Raw genomic sequence first — 18,404 nt, 5'->3', positions numbered from 1 at the left:
TTATCTAACATTTCGTCATAAAAAAAAACGCCAATTTTAATGCGAACATTATTACCTGTCTTACTAAAACGCCATCCGTCTTTTAAAATAGTGTTCATGAAGCCTTTGTCTATTTGAAGACAAATACAGTTCTGAATTGTTTTTGCGTATCTCAATTACATTAATGAGGTTATGACCTCGTGTTACTTGTATTATAGTAGGGTATTCAGCAAGACCAAGGCCATTTTCTTAGTCTCAGAAACGGGAATTATACAGCTAAGCTTGTCAGTAATAGTATGCACAGCTCATCGTCGAAATGTGTATCCCTGTTTGAAAATCAAACCGACGACTGGCCTTTTTCAAGGCTCCGCCAATAATGATTTCAGACAGATGAAGAATACGTAAATTATTTTTATCTTATTTCTGAAAATTATTTACGTATATTCAAAGCCCAAATCAACCGTCCCCCCTAAAATGGTATAACTCGTGGCACAAATATCTGAAAGACCTCTTAGACGATTAAAAAACAGATTCCTTGAAGTTTCTTGGTTGGGTCCTTTACCTGACTATTTTAACTTAGCTTCTGAATTTGATTTGATAAGGTATTACAGTCCAACAAATCCATGGATTTTGACTTAATTTTCATTTTTGATATTTATTATTTTGGAATGGAATTCGATACTCCGTGCAAAATATTCCCGGTAAAGGAAAACAGAATGTTACTTATTACTACATGCATGATAACCGTAAATTCATCACAAAATCGGAACCCTACCTCCACTGATCCCGCATTTTATTTTTGGGATGATACTAAGGTGGTACATGAACTACCTTTTTGTATATCATGTTGATGGTGATAGATGACTTATTCCATAGGAATTCATTATCATACTCTGAATGAGATCTTCACCACGATTATTGATACGAATTAAGTTTTATTTTTTGATATTTCGAAAAGAAGATCTCGTCAATATATTGGGATTTCAAGACATAGCTTTGGTTGTTATAGAAAGGCAGAAAGCATAAGTGTTGTCTAGTACACCAATGTTGACACCCGATTTATAGGTCTGCCTTTCACATATTTAGGTTTAACGGAATTGTATTTGTCGAAATTTTCCAGTCTACTTTATGAAAACGTGGAAAATGTATCCTATGATGTGAGGTATGCAAGTATATAAAACATCAAAGGTGTGATTCAAAGGGGACGAATGTTCTTAAAAACAACTTTTATGTGGGTAATAATAAATTTGGCGAAATAAAATTCAGATAAACTGAAAATTACGAAAAAAATAAATAATTAGTTAAAGAAATTAGTGAAAAGATCAAAAGAATTTAGTGTGCATATTATTACATTTTACCACCAAACCGAATTTCATTGAAGTTCAAATGTTACAAAACGATCAAAAACTGGTCTAATATTTCATAAAATGTTTTTGAATAGGATATCAAAATTATTATTCTTTAGTAAAGAAGTATTTTTTACGAATTTTGAGGGAAAATAACAGTTTAATTAAAATTCAAACCTGTGTGTTTATGGGATCGCACTCTATCATCAATTTAATATTTCAAATGAATCAAAGGGAACATTAACTTTCCTGTGCTGTTTTCGTCACATGTGTGACCATGAAATGCACAATATGCAGTGCAAAGAATATTAACTTACTCGGAAGTGAGCGGTAACACTGTACGTTTAACAAATACATACTCTCGTCGCATATAATGGACTAAATCTTAAAACTGCACTTCATCGTTTCACTCGGGCCAAACCCTTTTTAAACAAAGTACGCTCATTATAAACGAGTCTCTATTCCCCAGAAAATTCTTGGAGGGAATGGTGCCCATACAGCAAAAAATGAAATTTATACTTTGATCTGTTGAATATTTTTAACAGAAACAAAACGTTTAGAATAATTTGGCCCATTACAAGAAGAAGTAAAATAATCCACAAACAAATTTGGACAAAAGAAACTTAAGCTGCTCGACGGACTCGTAGAGGAACTCAAGTGTGCCAGGACAGCAGCATATATATTTTCCTACCTGCATCACTGATAGAGGGGGAGGTAGGCCTACTACCTACTGCTGTTTCAATGGCTAGGTATTTTTGATTATTATGAGTTATTCTCACATAGCACTACGATTTATAGTATTATAAAAAAGCCCTCCCGTTAAAAATATGTAATACCAGGCCAATTGATCAACTATAAATAAACTATTCCCGTTTCAATTCAAGTTCCTAAAATCAACCCATTAATATATCGGAAGATCCAAAAACACCTTAAGGTCCAACCTTAGCAGAACAATTTTCAACATCAATTGGTAAAATAATCAATTATTTTGAGAAGAAGCACCACCTAGGATTTACGTAGAAGTATCAAGCGACCGACAAACCCGAGGTATGATTCCCCACCGAAATTACACTAAATGAGTCGACGTTATAATTGACAGTCTATACGGCGGGCCACCCAACAAGCTAAAGGTAAGAAATACAAAGATATATTTTAACAGCCTATTACAAACCAAAATATTGTTATCTGAACACGGTAGATTACACTCGTGTCCATTTAGTAACGAAATGCTTCGTTCTGGGAGAAATATATTTCGACCGCCGACACATTTTCATTTGCACAGCAAGCAGGACTATCTAACAAAAACACACCCAGCACAAAAATGAAGAAATCTAATCTTTGGAATAGCATTTTTTTTTATTGCAGATTAATAACTCTTATTTATGAACATATATCATTAAACACATACTGGGATGGTCGGTTTGATTTCATCCTGACACTTTGCATGGGCGTTTAATTTTCCCAAAAGCAATAATGCCTATTGCAAGGTGTTAAGCGGGAGCTTGTTATTTTATAAGACCGAGCACAAGGGTGTAAAAAATGTAGATGATTCATATTTACAATTAAAATCGTAAAACTGAAGTTTGGGATGAAACATGGTATATGACAGTTGAGAGGTTAATTAAAGTATCCATTGAAATGTACTATACCGCCATTATTTGTAATCATATAAAGGAAACCTTTAGAATTTATGAAAGTCGTGTGAATAAGCCAAGATGATGCTGTACGAAGAGGGGCGAGAATGGATGGACATAACGTATACGCCGATCCGATGAAAACCAGCACCCAAGATTTTTTTGTTATGAACAACCCTACTTGTTGATTTTCATGCATCCTATTCGAACATTTCAATCCGACAAAAGTGGTAAAAGGAGCAAAAATTTGCCAAGGAAAGAAACTAACAGCTATATTATTTGATTTGGCTTTGGAACTATTTATGCAATCAACTTTCGCTCTTCTGCATAACAGAGAAACTTCTCTAGCGGTTGTACTGTTTATCAGGTACAAGCATCTCCATATGATTTTTGCAACTAATATCACATCACAAATTTAGATGTTGTCTTCTACTGATTCATACACTGCTCCAGGTTTAGCTTAACAGAATTTTCTGTGTTGGGTGCGATCGTCTCACTGCCTATACGTCGTAAGTCTTGTCTCTCAATTAGATCTCATGGGGAAGTATGAAAAAATACTTCCACTGTATATAAACATGGCAGTGAGACAGATTGATGTGATAGCAGTATGAATTATAACATATCTACGATGAAAGAAGTGTAGACATATTTTGATTTGGCAGTCTTTAATATGTCTAGGTGCAAGCATACCTGCTAACATAACGTATAACGTTGGTTAATAAAAAAAATATCAATTCATAGATTGCATTATTATAAACTAGCACGGTGTACACGAAAAATAGAAAGAAATTGTGATTTGACCAAATGAAGGCTTTAAAATATATTCGTTTTTTGTTATAAAATGTTTTGATTCCCGAATTTGTGCACGATCTTTGGCGCAAATTTAGTTTCGATTATTTTGTCTTTCCTGACCCAATTCGGACAGTTCGGGAATTCGGAATTTTACACTTAAAGGTGACCTTACCGAGTCACAGTCCACACATACGAAATTAAATATTTTAATCAATATCCATATCATTTTTAATGAAATGAACGACAAAGCAACAAGGAAATAATAATATGTAACTCGAACAGGTATATTTTTTGTTATTTTCCTGACCGGCCATTTTAAAAGATTGCCTGTATTGTAAGGCATGTTATTGGATCTCATGTGACCTATATTATAGCACGTGCCTGAGTATGTTAAATGATGACTGAGATGTACTCAATCTGAAAGCCATTATTTAAATCGCTTTGGTATGAGCAGAAATCAGGGGTTGAGTAACAACATTACTTGTGACATCTGATATAACTTTTCAACCGGCGATCTGAGTTTATACAATATCTGTTGTTTTTGAAAGATCTAACGAATTTTCAAATCTTAAAATGTATGTTACTCTGATGTTACCGTGCTTACTACATCGTTTATATTTTGTAAACAAAGCAACCAAAGTTATGTGTATTTGATGACGACACTACCCTGTTTCTCACAGCTAAAGGATCCTCAATGTGAATGCTAACATCCAAGGTTTCAGTTACACGATAAAGAGTCAGCTTGGGTTTGGTAAGTAATTACGTTTTTACACATGCAGACTTTCATAATTAAAGGTTTACTTTCTATGATTACAAATCATCATAGTTATTTAAATAACGGCGGTATAGTACATTTCAATGGGTACTTTAATTAACCTCTCAACTGTCACGCCGTCGGCCCTGTCTGTCCACAAATAGAGAGCTGGTTTCTTGGTGGATTATGACGATACTTGGTGTGTGTGTTAGTAATCGCCTAAGGAAGAACCCTATTGAAAATCAGACGAATCGAAAAATATTTACTATGAGTTATAGCCCTTGTTCTTGAATTGTTTGTGGACACGATAGAGAGTTGGTTTCTTCGTGGATTTTGACGAAACTTGGTGTGAGTGTTTGTAATCACCCAAGGATGAACCCTATTGAAAATCAGACGAATCGAAAGATATTTACTATGAGTTATTGCCCTTGCCCTTGTATTGTTTGTGGACACGATAGAGAGCTGGTTTCTTGATGGATTTTGACGAAACTTTTTGTGAGTGTTTGCAATCACCCAAGGATGAACCCTTTTGAAAATCAGACGAATCGAAAAATATTTACTATGAGTTATTGCCCTTGTTCTTGAATTGTTTGTGGATACGAAAGAGAGCTGGTTTCTTGATGGATTTTGACGAAAGTTGGTTTGAGTGTTTGTAAACGCCCAAGGAAGTACCCTATTGAAAATCAGATGAATCGAAAATTATTTACTATGAGTTATTGCCCTTTTTCTTGTATTGTTTGTGGACACGATAGAGAGCTTGTTTCTTGCTGGATTTTGACGAAACGTGGTGTGAGTTTGTAATCACCCAAGGATGAACTCTATTGAAAATCAGACGAATCAGAAAATATTTACTATGAGTTATTGCCCTTGTTCTTGAATTGTAAGCTGTAAACATAACCCATGAAATATGAAAATTTCACTCTTAGTGCCATTACGAATGCGGGCGTATTACGATGGCATCGCTATTTTTAATTGTAAATATCAATCATTTCATTTTTCGTATTTCATGTAGAAATAGTCATATTTCCTCATGCATGGATAGAGTCAAATTCTTGCTCGCAAATTGCTGTGGTATTTATCTGGATTATAGGTTTATAACTTTTAGACAAGGTGGTGGTCTGGATAATTGATATTTTTGGAACTCTTCCCGTATTGTTGGCCTGATTTAGATGACCATTGACAACGAGGTATTTTTGTAAAAGTGAATCAATATATGATTTGCTTTATGTTAATATTCTTATACAATATACTCACTCCACACAAATAATGATTGCATTGCTTTTTACATTCTTTATTTAATTTATTGAAACTGTAGGTTCAGCAAAATTGGTTTGTTATAGATCGTTAGGCAAAATTTGAAAACTTGTTTTCTTGACTGTCATACGTATCTGTACGGTGATCGGTAAATAAAAAGTGGTTTTATAGCCTGTGACATGAAAAAGTGATAGTTTTTGGCAATTATCGCATCTGTTTGTTTACTTATTACGTTTTTGGAAAAGAAAGCATAACAAGAAAGTTGTAAATAGTAACCCACTTCCGTCACAAGTTGTATTCCGTAAATCGATGTCATGGAATTTATTGTCCTTTCTGTGCTCGGTCCTATAAAATAACAGCTCCCACATAACACCTTACAATAGGCCTTATTGCTTTTGGGCACAAATAAACGCCCATGCTAAGTGTGAAAACGAAATTAAACCGACCATCCCAGTATGTGTTTATTGAAATATGTTCATAAATAAGAGTTATTAATCTGTAATAAATAAATACTATTTCAAAGATAAAGATAATAACCAATAACGCCCATTTTTTGATAATTTGCGTATAGTAAACTGCCAAATGTGATATGATTTCAGTGAATTCCAGTATTTATGTATTCTGTGGGTTTTCGATATACCGGGCTTTTTCTGTTTCCGTCAAACTAGAGAAAGATAATTCGTAAGTACTGCCATACCCTTTGACCTTCTAGAATAGATACATGCAATCACCATAATTTTTGTGGTAGTTCTTCTGGTAGTGCAATCAATCATATGTGACATTTAGTTATTTAATCTCTTGTTCAGATTCGTTTTTTGATTTGGCTTTGGAACTCTATATGCAACGAACTTTAGTTCTTCCTCTTAATAGAGGAACTTAATTTCTCAGTGGAAGACGGTTGTACTGTTTGTTTATCAGGTACAAGCTTCTTCATACAGTTTTCGTTACAGAAATTTTGCAACTAATATCACATCACCAATGTAGATGTTGTCTTCTACTGATTCATACACTGCTCCAGGTTGAGCTTAACAGAATTTTCTGAGTTGGGTGCGATCGTCTTAGAGCCTATACGTCGTAAGTCTTGTCTTTCAATTAGATCTCATGTGGAAGTATGAAAAAATACTTCCACTGTATATAAACATGGCAGTTAGACAGATTGATGTGATAGCAGTATGAATTATAACATATCTACGATGAAAGAAGTGTAAACATATTTTGATTTGGCAGTCTTTAATATGTCTAGGTGCGAGCACACTTGCTAAGATAACGTATAACGCTTGTTGATGCTATGTGATCTTTTGGAAAGTGATGTGGAGGTGATTTACCTAGTCGCCAAGTTCTACCATGTGTTCCAGAAGTGAGTAGGTTAAAGCACAATACAGCATACAGGGCAGAGTCCTGAAATTAGTTGTTATTCCTGTAAATAAGTAAAATACAGCAGAATATATCGAGGAATGATTCAGGGGGTATTCTTCATTCCTTGCATCCATTCAAAAAGTTGTCGTCGGAAAAAGTCGTCAGAAAACACTGAAAAACAATTACCAACTTAATTCTGCTACGAAGATATTGCACTTCATAAATCGAATTGACATTTATTGAGCTTCAATATGTATAAACATCGTTACCGATTTCAATGGACGCCTTCTGATACATTCAATTTTCTATCTTTGGTGGATACAGCTCGGGGAATTCGAGGAGGGTTCTTGTATGTTCGGTGAAGATCAAAGACAATTATATTACAACATCTTGACAGTGAAATAAACAATTTCAATTTGAAGATGCAAGAACCGAACATTTATTACCGCTAATTTTAAACACTAAGAAATATAAAAGTCAAATAAAATGTTATAATGATTCTATTTATTTAAAACTCAATCAATTGCAATTGGTTTAAGTGTGAAGAGAACAGCATTATATTCATAAGGGTGGTCTAAATTTCTTTTATACGTAATCAAAACTGTTTATTCCTACACTAACTATAAAGCCTGTAATTCGTATTGTATGCAAAATGAATCACCGAAAGCAGGGCAGTACATTGTAACAAGTTTGATGTAAACTTTTGTAAGGGAGGTAACTATATACCATCACGAATTCAGGCCATATTGATCATTAATATGATAGGGTCTTTCTACCACCAAAAGAAATGAGTTTCTTTTACCCTTCACACCATAATGATATTTCAACCTATCGTAATAAATCTGCTTTTATTTAGATGCGCAAAAATCTCAACCAACTCTACATGGAAATGAGTAAACCATGTGGGCAGGTGAGTTAACGTTTGCTTGTAATCTAGGGGTCGTCTGTTCGATTTTAGCGTAGATCATGGTAACATCTTCTTTTTTTTAACCGGGTTTCCTTCTGTCAGTGATATACGTCGAAGCGACTGATTAAGAAATCGTCTGGTCGTTCACATGGGACAAAAAACATAGTTCTACAATACATGTTGAAGATCACAGTCACGAAAAACCGGATAATTGCACATTGGCGCTGCCGACCTTCACTTACCCGAAGAAACGTAGTACATCTAACCCTTTTTACTACGTTGAGTAGCTATTAGTTTTTGTAATACATTATGGTTTGCCATTTAAACGAATAATCATATCAAAATAGTTGAAATCGTTTTTTCCACTGAAATCATGCAATTTTCATACTATTGTAGTGTGGCAGCCAGAAATAATTTGGTATAGATTTAAATTGATATATTTTATCTCATATCATATTGACCATTATCATAATTCAATCATTCATATCCTGATTCACTTTCCCATCGTAAGATCACGTTATCTCTCACCAAATTCTGTGAGAGTTTGGTTTGCTTAAATCAGAACATGCAAATCACATTTCTTCAGAATCAGCACTGCGCTCTGTTTTACATGATGCTTGTGTGATATTTCCCATGTTTGTGCCTCCCCAAATATTTCGGACTATAGTGCATACCTTTATTACGTGTTGTCCATTTGCGGCTAAATTTGTGTTGTAGGACTGTGCTTTGGCTTGTCCGATTTAGTGCAGAATTTGTTAAAATCGTAGCAGCGCCCAGTTTTCATTATTATCGTTATTATATGTTTACCTATATTTTAATATATGTGAATTGTTAATTTTTATACATAAAGTTTTCAAAACTTGAGCAAATTGATTGGTTCCAATGTGTCCTTTGCAATAGAACATCATCGCCGCATTTGGTACATTCGAGTTTTGGGGTGTTCTCCAAGTTGGGATAGATTTCAGTCACTTGCTCTAGTTGACGAGAGAATTTGCGTGCTTCCAGGCGGTAAAGCAAAACCCCATCCCCAGAACAAAAGATCCAGTTACCATTTCCGCTTACCTACATTTAAGTATTGAGGCAGAGTGACAAGCTACAATAACTTATAATTTTTTATTATTGACAACAGCTTAAAATATTTTCCGTCTTATAAAGTTCATAAGTTTTTGTTTTATCTCTTAGAGAACGTAATCCAGGAATTCTGTTATGATAAAAACAAAACATGTATTAGAAACACCTTCCAATGATGATAACTAAGTGCAGAAATGTACATCTTTTTTATGATTTCCATTCAGATCTAGACGTTTGATTTCGTATTTTCCTGTAGATTATTGAAGGTGCAGTCACCCACGGTTAATGCACGAAGCGAAACATCCAGAATCGTATTTTGATTCACATACACACACACGTCCGTCCACAATTCACTTGTGAGATTGCAGGCAGCAATTTAGGTTACATATTTTTTAAAATAAGATTTAGTGTGTTGTTCAATGCTATATCCACATAATCTCGAACATATTTTAACAAATATTGAGTAACAGCTTTGGTTTTGATAATAAGAAAGAGCCCTTAATAGTGGCTTGTAAATATTACTGTGGTCATGGTTTTGGTCAGATTTTTATAAATTTGGTGTAGGCCTATAGGTTTTATACTAACAATATGTTGGCTGATGTGGAATCTATCCGAGAAATACTTACGGAGTTACGTCCCTTTATGTATAGAAAATTATATATTCGTTAAACAAAACGATTTCCAATAATGTCGCTAGCCATGAAAAAGTCAGCACGCTTGACAATTCGGTAACATTTGTTGATATAGTTAGTTATAAATCAATTTATTTACCCATACATTATTCAGGATTGACAAATTTTCATCGACCATATTTTTTTCAATAAACCAAACTTTGTTCTAATTCTGTGGTATATATTGCCGCCTGCCAATAATTTTTTTTTTGTAAGATTGACTTATTTGAATGATTTGGAATGGTATGTGCATATTTTTTCATAAAATTTTAACTTAGCGAACATGAATAACTTTAGAAATTTCCATGTGCTGAGGTGGTAGTAATGGTAGGTAATAGTCCTTAATTATTATGTTTATTCATTATGATAATATGAGTTCTCTCGAGGAATAAGACTTAGTGTTAAAATGGCATGGCTATGACTGTATGTATAAATTTCTAACTTCGCTTACCCTACATTTTCATGAGTTACAGTTGCAATATACGGAGCACATACAGCATTCTAAAATATGGATCATGTTTTGTTATTGTATGGCGCTTTTTTGGGGTATTAAAAATTAGTTACTCTTCTTTTACTTTTACTGACAGAATATTTTCGTTTCAGATCACTACTTGTAAATTTATCACAGTGTTTTTACTGTGGACTGTGACTTCATTTCTGTGTCATTTTACTGGGAAACTTTTCCTGGCGGTGGAAACGAAGAACGAAGCATGGTACAAATTCATCAAATCATTTATCTTAACCTCTTACCAAACTATTACGTGTTACTCCCTTACAGACATTAAGTTACGGCGAGACAAAGTGTTTCTGTCTACTTTTGTGTGCCACTTCTTAGCAACTTTCTCAACTAACTACAGCATGACCTTAATGTTCGCGTCTTCTACATTTGCCATCAAATTAATGGAACCAATTACTAGTGCCTGTGTACAAAGGCTATTATTAACAATCCCGTTACATCCTTCAATATGTGTTAGCCTTCCACTAATAGTGTTTGGTGCATGTTTGTTTGCTGGGAATCCTATAACTGATACGTCCATATCCAAAGGCACCATCATGGCGTTTTTGTCCAATGTCATCCTGGCAGTGCGAAATGTGGCAATCAAAACGGACCAAAACAATTCCATTAAACTAAATTTACGCTCCAGGTCCTCTTTAATTTTTGTTCTCATTTGTCATGCGGTTGTCGTTGCAGGTTTTTACCTCATAGATACTCACTATAGTAATGGCAAATACGTCTTGACGTACTCAATCGCCTTTGTGGTATTATCAAGTGTCTTCCATGTGATGTATTCGTATATCTCTACAAATATTGTATTAAGGTACATGTCGGTGTTAAGTCATTCCGTGTGTAACATAATGAAAAGAGTATTGGTGGTTGTATTATTGTATATTGTAGGTAGTAGGCATGCATCGTTTTCTAATTTTTTTGGTTTGGGGATCAGCACTGTTGGTTTGTTTATATATGTTGGTTTTAAGTCATCCTGGAAGAATTCGCAAGATACAGATATTACACATGTCGAATCGGGCCAGGAGTAACCCTATTTGCATACATTTGGATTTCGGGTTTGGGAAATGTGTAAGAAAACATTTCTTTTAAGCATCATCTTCTTGGTTCTTATATATAGTTTATTCCGATAATGTTAGTCTACAGGTGGGTTCCTTATTGCGTCATATTTGTGGATTGACTTTACGACCTGAGCTTTCCGTTATCCGCAGAAAAAACTGACTAAAAACGATGTTGTCTTGGGTTATAAAGACAATACAGCAGTAAGGGACATTACAATAGAAAACAGAAACGTTAGTATGTAAGTTAATAGACGATAGATAAGAACATGGCATAAGACAAATAAAAACTACTAATCTTATTCATTAATGGAGAAATACTATTTGTTCCATTGTTTCAATGACATTGGTAGATAACCACTCTCGTCTGGTAGTTGATAATCATTGCGTGATAACCTACTTCATATATTTTGGCCAATTGACCGAGTGCATTTTCCAACATACGCCCCATACATAAGAGCGTAATACTCGGTCAAAACAGCACAAGAAGATAATCTAGTTGACGGCTAGGTCATGTGATAAATGAGAAAAAGATGTAATATAATGAAACTGGACACATGCATATGACGTAAGTAAATCAATAAAACTATAAACTGTCCACATGCATATAGGCTTAAAGTTCATAACACATAACAGTCTATATTTGGTACCGGACGTGGTTAATACACATAAGTATGAAGTTCGTTTTAACACACATAACAGCTTATCTTTGGTACTGGACATTGGTAATCAGTGGTGGTCGTAGGTGGAAGAGGACAGGACTACATACGTGACTCCATTTCAACTAATTAAGTAGGTTACCATTTATCAAGGTTGCAGGTCAAGATAAACACCAGTAATCATCTGTGGTCTTGTTATCGTAGTGCTTGGGTGGTGACTTTCAGAAGGCAACTGGATAGCAGAACTATGTAGCTTCATTAAGTATTTAAAAAGAATTAGTTCTAGAATATAGTCGTTGTGTATTCTTAAAATGTTCAGCTCTGGATTACCAGACATTAAGTCATGGATATTAACACTATGTATTCCAAAATTGTTCAGCACTGGATTATTAAATATTAAATCATGGATTCAATGTATTCCGAAAATGTTAACATCGACATCTAGCTCAGGTTGGTATCTCTATTTGACATAAGTCTCTGTAGATACTGTACTGGTTAGGTTGAGCATGGTTCTTAAAGGAACGTCGTTCACTGGAGATGGAATAGTAGGATAGATCGATTGATGGGTGTCATCGTAAGGTGCGGATGCAACATCAGGAGAAGTGAGCTGTGTAGTCATTGGTTCGTCCTCTATAAATGCCTTACCACTAATGTTTTTATTTTTCGATACACCATGTCTCACTAAAAGGAAGAATTTCTTAACAACGTTAAGTTTGATAAATTTACCAATCATAAAATAGGTTAGCATAACAACAGTAGCACATCCAAAACAGAGTAGACACTATTTCCAAATCGGTCAATGTTGATCAATATCAGGTTTGACTTTCGTCATAGCAGCAATTTCGGAGACCAATTGATCTATAGGGATTTTGTCAAAGGCCAAAGGTCGGCAATGGATTCGTTTAAAACTGTTCGTTAAATTTGCAAAAGAAATTTCATCAAAATAAGTACTTTCGTTTACCAAGCGAGCGGGTAGAATCATTTGATCGTTACTTGCGCTACAGCCAGGAGCGAGTCGAATAAGTTTTAACGGAGGTTTGACGAGAATCGATTGATGTTTGGGACAAGAATTTAGACAATTAATTGAGAATCGTGTCTGTTGACGCAACACAACCATCAAAATCCGTTGACAAAATATTCACTCATAGTCAGAATACCGTTTGGCTTAACTGAAATTTCACATAGTTTGGAGATTTTCTCATTATTATTATTTTTTTTTTTTGAAAATACTATTAAAATTACAAAACTCGACAACCGGCTTAGTACATGTTTCTGTCCACATACACGTCGTTATCGGATCCCGATTCGGTAATCAGAGTCTGATGGTGGCACATATTTAGATTTTCTTAAGTTCATGTCACTTGATGCAAACTAATGTCTATGTTTCCGTAAATGTTTTAACAGTATGTCTTTATATCGTTTGTCCACGTCAATGTCTTGGAAAATGTCATTATCTGTTGTTACGTTATTTATTTCTCTCTTTGTTGACTCCAATTTTGTAATGTCTCGGTCCATAATAGGTTGATTAAACAGCCACCTTTTAATTTAATAGTTCTGCCAGTACTATCAATAATCGTTACCGGGATCTTACTATAGTCTTTTTTTTTTATCGGTCGATACAATTGAATTGGTCAACATCACTCCTGGTTGACCCACTAAAAACCCTTTTCCAATACTTTGTACTAATAGGGCATCATGTGTATGACCTGTATCTTTCGACTTAGCCATACACATGGTGCTTCTTTGAGGACATAATGTAACCTCTGCCGTTATCCTCAGCAGTGAACATATATGTGCGTCCTCCTCTAATGGAACGTTCCATTGAACCTCAAACTTTTAAGGTCATAATATAGTCGAATGTTTTTATCCACAAGGATATCCCTACCTACAATTAAATTTCTATTCATAGTTGAAACTACATTAAACTTATGATGAACTTTCTTTCCCCCTAACCTAAAGTAAAACTCCGCACTACCATCTATTTCAATATTTTGTCCGTTAACCGACTGTAACGTAATACTTTCTTTCTTAAGTTTTGGTTTATACATGTACTTAAGGATTAAAATGCAAGAGCTAGGATTACCCGTCAAATTTATTTGAAATGGTGTTATACATATTTCTCTCCCCTTGTTGGCTGTATTACAAGGAGAGCTTTTAGTTTCCCTGGTTGAAGTTTGACCTATCATTTATTCTATTAGTAGCAATAAACTACATGCGTTCATTACCAACTTTTGCTAACACGGAGTACTTCTCGATTTGCTCTATCTAATCGATAGGATCGCCAAGAAATGGGTCTACTATAGAATGACTGCTCTGTAGTGTTACACTATTTGACAGGTGTCCAATTTGTGTGGATAACGTTTTGAAAAATTCTTCTCCCATAATGGCAATGATAGTAAGAAAAAATTACTTACATTAAGGTTTGGCACGTTGTGTTGTTATCACTTCCCGTTCGTTGTTAAAACAATTATCCTGGTCACGGCACCAATTAAAAGTATGTTAGAAAACATTTCTTTTTAGCATGATCGTCTTGGTTGTTATATAGAAAATATAACTGAAGTTCTTATATGGTTTATTCCGATAATGTTAGTCTACAGGTGGGTTCCTTATTGCCTCATATTGGTGGATTGACTTTACGACCTGAGCTGTCCGTTATCCGCAGACAAAACTGACTAAAAACGATGTTGTCATAGGTTATAAAGACAATACAGTAGTAAGGGACATTACAATAGAAAACAGAAACTTTAGTATGTAAGTTAATAGATGATAGAAAAGAACATAGCATAAGACACAAATAAAAACTACTAATCTTATTCATTAATGGAGAAATACTATTTGTTCCATTGTTTCAATGACATTGGTAGATTACCACTATCGTCATAACCTTTTTCATATATTTCGTCTACTTGACCACCGGAAGAGTGACGTATACTAGATTTGAGGAAGATAAAGTACCTCGGAAGATGCCTGAGTGCATTTTCCCACACATGTACTGTTCTAGGATGGAACAAATACTTCTGGAACTGTTGGGTATTTTTTTCTGTTCGGATCTGAAATTAGAATAATAACTCACCCAAGGGCGAGAGGTTACGTTGGTTTATACTAATGGGCGTTAGTTTGCTATAAACAAAAATTGTCATATAAGTTGTTTTTTGGTGTTTTGTTTAGTATGCAATAATCATCTTTTGTTGACAGACGTGGGAAATTTCTCTTACAGGCTCTTATAATGGGCATGGACTATCTTACTTGCTAGATTCCTAGTGGTACTGAACGAGACGACAAAGGATGCTATGCCTGCTTTATGACGAATATTCATTCCTGTCGGTCTTTCTGTATTTAGTGTCTCCTCCGATTGGCTTCCCTAGCTTGACAGAATTTCGTAGTTTCATCTTCTGGTAGGTCAATTACTATGCGCCCAATAGGTGCTAGAATAAGATCTTCTGATAAATGATCGTCCAAATTGAAATGATTGAAACAGGCTTCTCTTTATTTAATTTTATTTCTGATCTGTGAACCGTAAAACGAGTATGTACATTATTTTTAGATTATCCTGCATATTGTTTGGGAAATTTCATACATGACGCTCCCTCGTGATGTGCCTAATCCCGGATGATGATGGTGAGCTGTCAGAAGCTGTACGACCTATAAACCCTGATTCCTTGACTGCAGAGCAACCAGGTCACGGTCTGTCGACTAATATCAGCTCACTGATGACGCCACTGTCAGACATAGGTTCCGGAGATGCAAGGTAGTGTGGTCACCATGGTTTTGCCCTTTCCAGGCTTGTTTGTGATCTGCCTGTAATGTTGCATCAAGTTTGTTACAGTAACACGAGAACAACCGAGGGCTCTTGGATGGCCCCCACCCATTCCATTCCAACGGCTTGCTCCCGTTGTTGATGTGTCATTCAACCCTTTTTTTAATATACATGCATTTTTGTGTTTTCAAGGAGCGCGTCATTTTCATTTAAAAAAGGTGATGGGAATCTGTCGCTATATCGCCATCAAACCAAAACAGTCTGTTAATAATGGAGTTCTAATGGTCCATTTTAAAGTTACATAGAAATAGATTTCAGGTTTACTAATGATTTCTGTAAGTCACACCAACGTTAACTTTTTCCACAACGAGTGCATTTCATTGGTTTGGAAGAAAATCAGAGATTCGTCAGATTTTATCAGTTTGATATCAGCATAGTTTCTGAAAGCCATACCGAAATGTGTGTGCTTTAATTCCATATTGTTAAAAACCACACCAGTAATGTACACGTCATCCAACCACACAAAAGGCTGATTTTTTGAAGGATTTCTAACGCCTTTATTCAATTTGTGTACAACGTCACTACTCATGAGATACGCCATTCCTTGACAAAATGGTGGAAATTTGTCCCATGGATATTCCTTCTCGGAAACATAATACTTAGAGTTCTTGTCTCGAAATGGAAACACGTAATTATTTTTATAATTACATGCAAGCAAGTCTGTCACGGGTCTAGATTTGGTTTCTAAAGTAACAATATATTTTTGTAAACGCTCCAAATGGACAAATGTGTCATCATCAGTTTTAAGGACGTACGTAACGTTTTTACAGTATTTTGAAATCCAAGTAATGGCACTCTTAGCTTTCATCGTTAAATTTTTATAAGTATCATGAAAATTTGCCTGTAGTATATCTCCATATCTTTTATTTTCCATATTCAATTTGTCAGCAATAGTAAAATTATTAGACATTCCACTCACAAAGACAATTTTAACTTTATATTTTTTTAAATTGTCGCTAGAGCCCCAGGTTCCGCGGATAGCTAAACGTCGATGCAAATTGTCTGGGGCGCTGTGTACGTACACTAACATATTAACCGTCTTGTCAGAGCATACTTGGAATGGGTTCATTAAAAATATGGCTTCATAGAGCAATGTTGGGTGTTTCACTGTAACCATAGGTATATTTTGTGGTACTTTCGAAACAACCCTGGTGGTAAGTGACCATATTGACGTAGTTATGTAGATGCTCATGGCAATCACAGCAATTATGGAGAAAGTCACCAAACGATGTCCCCGGATTCTTAATGAAAAGAAACCTAAGATTCCTGAACGTTGATGCATTTCTGAAAAAGCAATAAAGGAAGACCTTAATATAAATTACAGTGAAAAGTTTTCTAAACCGACCTGTCCTGATGAAGATTGTATATAAGAAACATGTTTCGCGAGCATGAGATGAGCTGTATTTAATTTGAGAAGCTATGTATATTGTAAAAGTAACGTAACGACATGTATTGGTATTTGATTGATGTATTTATCCGGAAGCCACTCATAATTTAGTTCTTAGTCCCATTTGTGGATGACTATCTGATTATTTTTCCTGCTATTCCAACAAAATTTTTGATTCAAACTGAATTTTGCTTTTAATTTTCTAATTAAACATTTCTAATACATTTAACCTGCAGACAAGTCTCATACATTTTAACCTGCCAACATTTCTAGTACATTTCAGCTGCCAACATTTCTCATACATTTCAGCTGCCAACATTTCTAAAATATTTCAACCTGCCAACATTTCTAATACATTTTCAACCTGCCAACATTTCTAATACATTTTAACCTGCCAACAAGTCTCATACATTTTAACCTGCCAACATTTCTAGTACATTTCAACTGCCAACATTTCTCATACAATTCAGCTGCCAACATTTCTAAAATATTTCAACCTCCCAACATTTCTAATACATTTCAACCTGCCAACATGTCTCATACATTTCAACCTGCCAACATTTCTCATACATTTCAACTTGCCAACATTTCTAAAATATTTCAACCTGCCAACATTTCTAATACATATCATCCTGCCAACATTTCTAATACATTTCAACCTGCCAACATTTCTCATACATTTCAACCTGCCAACATTTCTAAAATATTTCAACCTGCCAACATTTCAACCTGCCAACATTTCTCATACATTTCAACCTGCCAACATTTCTCATACATTTCAACCTGCCAACATTTAAAATACATTTCATCCTGCCAACATTTCTCATACATTTCAACCTGCCAACATTTCTAATACATTTCAACCTGCCAACATTTCTCATACATTTCAACCTGCCAACATCTCTAAAATATTTCAACCTGCCAACATTTCAAATATATTTCATCCTGCCAACATTTCAAATACATTTCATCCTGCCAACATTTCTCATACATTTCAACCTGCCAACATTTCTAAAATATTTCAACCTACCAACATTTCTAAATATTTCAACCTACCAACATTTCTAATACATTTCAACCTGCCAACATTTCTAAAATATTTCAATCTGCCAGCCAACATTTCTAAAATATTTCAACCTACCAACATTTCTAATATATTTCTAAATATATATAAACGATATCACAACTATCAGACTATAAATTCATAACCTTAA

General features: G+C 34.8%; 2 protein-coding genes across 2 annotated transcripts; both read right to left on the bottom strand.

Annotated features, from left to right (window-relative positions):
- Positions 1 to 16,083: 16,083 nt before the first annotated feature.
- LOTGIDRAFT_111417 (hypothetical protein) lies at positions 16,084 to 16,872 on the bottom strand (the record flags this gene model as incomplete). Its single annotated transcript, XM_009048864.1, has 1 exon — positions 16,084 to 16,872. One exon carries the CDS (start codon positions 16,870 to 16,872, stop codon positions 16,084 to 16,086), a length of 789 nt encoding a protein of 262 aa, XP_009047112.1.
- A 1,026-nt stretch (positions 16,873 to 17,898) lies between these two features.
- LOTGIDRAFT_111249 (hypothetical protein) lies at positions 17,899 to 18,183 on the bottom strand (the record flags this gene model as incomplete). Its single annotated transcript, XM_009048863.1, has 2 exons — positions 17,899 to 18,027; positions 18,109 to 18,183. 2 exons carry the CDS (start codon positions 18,181 to 18,183, stop codon positions 17,899 to 17,901), a joined length of 204 nt encoding a protein of 67 aa, XP_009047111.1.
- Positions 18,184 to 18,404: the final 221 nt, after the last annotated feature.

This window comes from Lottia gigantea, assembly GCF_000327385.1.
Source record: "Lottia gigantea unplaced genomic scaffold LOTGIsca_13, whole genome shotgun sequence".
Taxonomy (NCBI): Eukaryota; Metazoa; Mollusca; class Gastropoda; family Lottiidae; genus Lottia; species Lottia gigantea.
The sequence above is the reverse complement of the archived record's forward strand: the minus strand, read 5'-3'. Positions and strand labels throughout refer to the sequence as shown.